Source organism: Protobothrops mucrosquamatus, unplaced genomic scaffold (assembly GCF_001527695.2).
Source record: "Protobothrops mucrosquamatus isolate PMUCROS unplaced genomic scaffold, P.Mucros_1.0 scaffold13799, whole genome shotgun sequence".
Taxonomy (NCBI): Eukaryota; Metazoa; Chordata; class Lepidosauria; order Squamata; family Viperidae; genus Protobothrops; species Protobothrops mucrosquamatus.
In genome coordinates, this window is record NW_015399568.1 from 1 (window position 1) to 4,642 (window position 4,642).

General features: G+C 36.4%; 1 protein-coding gene across 1 annotated transcript in view; it reads right to left on the bottom strand.

The window, feature by feature from the left end:
* Nucleotides 1-321: 321 nt before the first annotated feature.
* The window catches only part of LOC107301517 (max dimerization protein 3-like), a gene marked incomplete at its 5' end in the record, with an annotated part of 5,865 nt that continues 1,544 nt past the window's right edge, over nucleotides 322-4,642 (bottom strand). The window contains 4 exons of the mRNA XM_015830727.1: nucleotides 322-841; nucleotides 1,380-1,548; nucleotides 2,607-2,721; nucleotides 3,904-3,933. Of these exons, the coding sequence (XP_015686213.1) occupies nucleotides 648-841; nucleotides 1,380-1,548; nucleotides 2,607-2,721; nucleotides 3,904-3,933 (508 nt within the window). The remainder of the gene's footprint in view (nucleotides 842-1,379; nucleotides 1,549-2,606; nucleotides 2,722-3,903; nucleotides 3,934-4,642) is intronic.

Genomic DNA, 4,642 nt, shown 5'->3' on the forward strand with positions numbered 1-4,642 from the left:
TTTGTATATGAGACTTCAGAGAATTGGTAGCTATTGGTGAATAAATGTTACAGATTACTGTGCTTAGGTTACAACTTATCAAAAACCCACTAAATAATACTTAAAGTGGGTCACTTAATAGGTCAGCAAAAGCTAGATTTGCAATGGCAAAAAGTCTCTTGAAGCAAAGCTTTACTATTATTCCACAATCCATTCAACAGCAAGACCCATTTCATATAAAAGAACTGAGCATAGCATTTGCCTGTTGTGATAATGGATTTTTTAGATCCCTTTAGATAAAAGCTAAGTGTATCTTTTGTTTAAAATGCCAGCGGGGTGTGTGTGTGTGGGTGTCTTACCAGCCAAAGTCTCTGCAAAATGGACTTGCCTGCTCCACAAACCTTAACTAGGACGGGGCGTAAGATGCAGCTACTCATACCAATTGCATGTCAAGTGTTTTAAAATCTCACTCTTCTTCCTCCTGCCATCACATGTTACCATGTAAAGTTAGCCAGCTTCAGTATGTAACTCTCTTAACAATTGCCCTAGTTGGTTTTGTGAAAAAGGTGGAGATGCAAAACTTGGTTTCATGAGGAGGTGCATAGTCCCTTTTTTATAAGAAAGGGGGTTCCTCTTTACTTACAGAAAACAGTCTTATAAACCATGTATCAGTTATCCTGCCACGAAGCAATTTTTGAAAAGCTTGAAGCTTGTCTAGATGAATGCTGTCCTCTTAACTGAACTTCTGTCCATAACCAGAAGTTGCTGACAGTGGAATAGCTCCGTTCCTGCTGAGTACTGAAAGCAGCCATGACATCTCCAATGCTGGCAGATGCCACGCCTTCTATGTCCACTTCATCTTCTGCAACAGGAAAAAAAACTTAGCATAATAATGCTTTATTCAAATGGAATGCAGTATCTTTTATACAAGCTTCCTTTTCAACATAGGCATAACCAACTTTCCTAGGAACTGCTTATTTCCTGTTGTCTCTCCCTGTCCAGTTCAGTCCAGCAGGAAGGTATATTCTGGATCCTGTCAATTATAGTCATCTTGCAGGACCCAGGAAGCACACATACTGTTGCAATTCTTGCCCTCTAGAATGATCTCCCCTGCTCTGAGATTTCATAAGCCTCCATCCTTGTGGGAAGCCTCCCTCCCTTTTTTTTGTTTTAATGTTGTTTTTTAGTTGTAGGCTGGCCAGAATTGCTTGGGAGCCATGTGGCCTATATAGACCTGGCTCAGTCATCCTCACTCTAGGTAATCTCCAAATTTACCATAACTTTTATCATTAACACTGTAGCCAGTGACTTTCTGCTTATCAGACCCTGCATTTTTTGCTGCACAACTTGTTGGCATCATGAAGATGTAGCACTAGAATTAATTACCGGGCATTGCCCACCTGAGTCAGAATGCTCAGAGGAGAACTGAGAAGAATCCAGGCTATCTGCTTCTGCCAGTTCCATATTCAGATGGGCTTGCAATTCTTCTAAGCGCTGGTGCAGATTCTGCTGCTCACAACGTAGCCTCTCTTTCTCTTGTTGAGCTTTCTGTTCCTGGTGTTCCAGCTTCTGGGAGTGAAAGAAGGATCGAGAATAATATTCGGAGTTACAATTGAGATGCTTTTATTTCATATCTCTTAGTAACATCACACTGGCCACTGTTGGAAACAAAATAATACCACCACTTTCTCAAATTCAGCTGGAAGCATTTGCTAAGTAGTCCATCCTAAACACAAAACTGAAAAAATTATAAAAAGTTATTCTTGGCTGGATTTAGATTTCTCCCTTTATTTTCCTTGGTTCTTAAACTTACTTGAAGGCTGTCAGAAATTTTTCTCTTTTTATTCAAATTTTATTAAAAGTTTAAGTTTAAAAGAGATAATAAAAACTAATGCAAAATAAAGGAAACAAAAGGGTGCAGAAAAAAAAGCTTGATTTTCTTTGCAGCAGAAATGTAATGTAACATAATTATCTTACTCACTTTTTCTATTCATTTTTTTTTTCAAATCATTAAAACTATGTCATAGGTACATTTTTTTCCATTTCAAAGTCTGGAGGGGTTTCCAGTTGGCCATAAATATAGATATCTTTAATCAAGGAAGTCAATTTAGCCATCTCTGCAAGTCCCGTCATCTTCACCAACCATTCCTTCACTGTGGGCAGTGTCAAATTTTTCCTCTTTTGAATTTTTTTGAACACGCTGATTGTTGATTAATGCTACCCATTAATCCCAAACCAGAAAGTTTGATTTTGGTTGTACGCTTGTCTTTAAAATCTTTTGAATTAATTTATTTGTATCCATTTTTTTACACGTCCACTATATAAAATGCCCCTTTGTATTGTTCACATTTCCAACAAAGATTCGAAGTTCCTTTATACATTCTAGACAATTTCTCTGATGACAAATAGGTTTTTCCTTCTATATTCATTTCCACTTATTGACTTGATTAAACTTTTTTTCTATGTTCAGTTTTAAAGACCATGAGTTATTTCTAATAAATAAAATATTAAAATTTGAAACCTTAATACCATTTGCAAATTACCAACAACTAAACCAGTCAAGAAAGGCAGTCTTTAGCTATCCCCAATATAACAGCCTCCTGGAAGAAGTGAGATACATTACTTACTTTAATGTGCAATCTGGCTCGATGCAGGAGACTAAGCATTGTGTAATGAGAATGCTCTGTATTTGTGGGGATTTGCTGCTTCAACTGTTCTAAACACTGTCGTAGCTGGGCCCTTCTGCTGGGAAGAAATGCAGATTGTGGACAATCACATTTTAGGTAAAGCCTTAACTGAATTCTAGACCCCAGACCAAGGCAGAACCACATTTTCCAAGGAGTGAATAATTAATATATGGCCGGCCTCAATCATTTCTTAATTCAGGGATTTGCATATTGACTCACCACTTTTTGGGTAAAATCAACTCAGAGGAGATAGGTTCTTACATGCTCAGGCATGTAAGAAACTAAACCAATGGGTTTAGCCATCTGCTAATCACAGTAATTTTATTGGGTGGATAGATTACCTACATTAATTTATCATTTTATAGAATTACAGTATTGAAAATCTAAGAATCGCTGTCTTACTAGGTATAATAGTGTATACCATGGAATCTGAATCTTTTATGCTCCCTTGCTAATAAGAACATAAGTAACTCAAGTCACTGAGATGTTGTGTATGAAAGAGACAAACAAACAGCTAATGATCTTGGACTGCATTTCAGCTTGAAAATACATACATAGAAAATGCTATCTACCATCAGCTGTATTCCCAGTTCAGTTTCATTGACCTGAAATGAGAACAGCAGTACTAACGGGCTAATAGAGAACCAGCTATCTGCACTTAAGGAAGCCTGAAATGTATACATACTTAAAAATATTTAGGAAAAATAAACAAATGGGGAAAAATTACAAAGAGCATGAATTCATTGGGCTGAATTCATTAAAATATCTCTACCAGGGCAAGATAAAGACCAAGAAGATGCATATTCTCAAAACTAAGTTTGACCAGTGCTAAGTAGTCTCATACACTGGTTGGTTCTCAGTTTGTTATGCAAATTCAGCCTGTTTAATTTATGGTATGATGTGTAAGCTAGAAAATTATTAACTTGGTAAACAGCTTAAATGTACATATGAATAGTATGAAATATTGAGAAATGGGTAAGGGAAGTCCTTGCACATAAATGGAAGAAAGAACACCGAAAGGTCATTTCCTGGTTCAGAAAAAGAAAAACATTTTTAAATGATAACCCTGGAGCCTAAACTAACTCTCAAAATTGATGGAGGAATTGGGGCTCCTAGTTATTAATATAACTAGGACCAGGCAGAAATTAGTCCATCCTTCCTCCCCAGCCAATAAAATGTGGGAGAGAGGAGCCTAAAAAAAAAAAAAACCAATTACAACAATATTCCTCAAGTGTACCTGTGTTTCTCCAGCTCATTGTGTACAGACCTGAAAAGAAATAGAAACACAAAACAAAAATGATGAGATATAGTTAGAATTCCAAAAACTGAATTTCTTCCATTCACATCATTCAACGAAGCAAACTAAGCACACATTCAGTCACACCGAAATGTTCGATTTCAACCTTCCTCTTTTGTGCAAAGAAGTAAGATGGGCCAGTAATCTTTTCCATTCAAAAGAAAAACAAAAAACTTGCTGGATTTGCTAGAAGACAAAATCTCGTGCTTATGCAATAGTGGCAAAATCAGTTAAAAATATGAATACCAGTAACTTAAATATTAAGGAGTAACATCATTCATTGCACAACCTTAAAAGAAATAAATATGAACTATACATCTTTCAATGTTTTGGTATTATATAATGAAGTCTATAAGACTCAAAGTCAAATCAAAGATTTAAACCCAAGTCTATATATACTTCAGTACAAAGTGGAAAAGTATTATGACACATCATTCGAAACACTAAAGGAATAACTAGTCAATCTAATACTAATTGCTATGAAAAAAAATACTGCCTAATATTCCAACAGCCATCCTTTCAGTTAAATCCTGCTTAAATTTCACTCAACCTCCCCTTCCTTTTGATTGCATCTTGTTCTTTCAATTGAAAAGGCATTATGAAGCACCTAAGTCAGTGATGGCAAACCTTTTAGAGACCGAGTGCCCAAAAACTGCCCCCCCCACTCCATCCCCCTGCT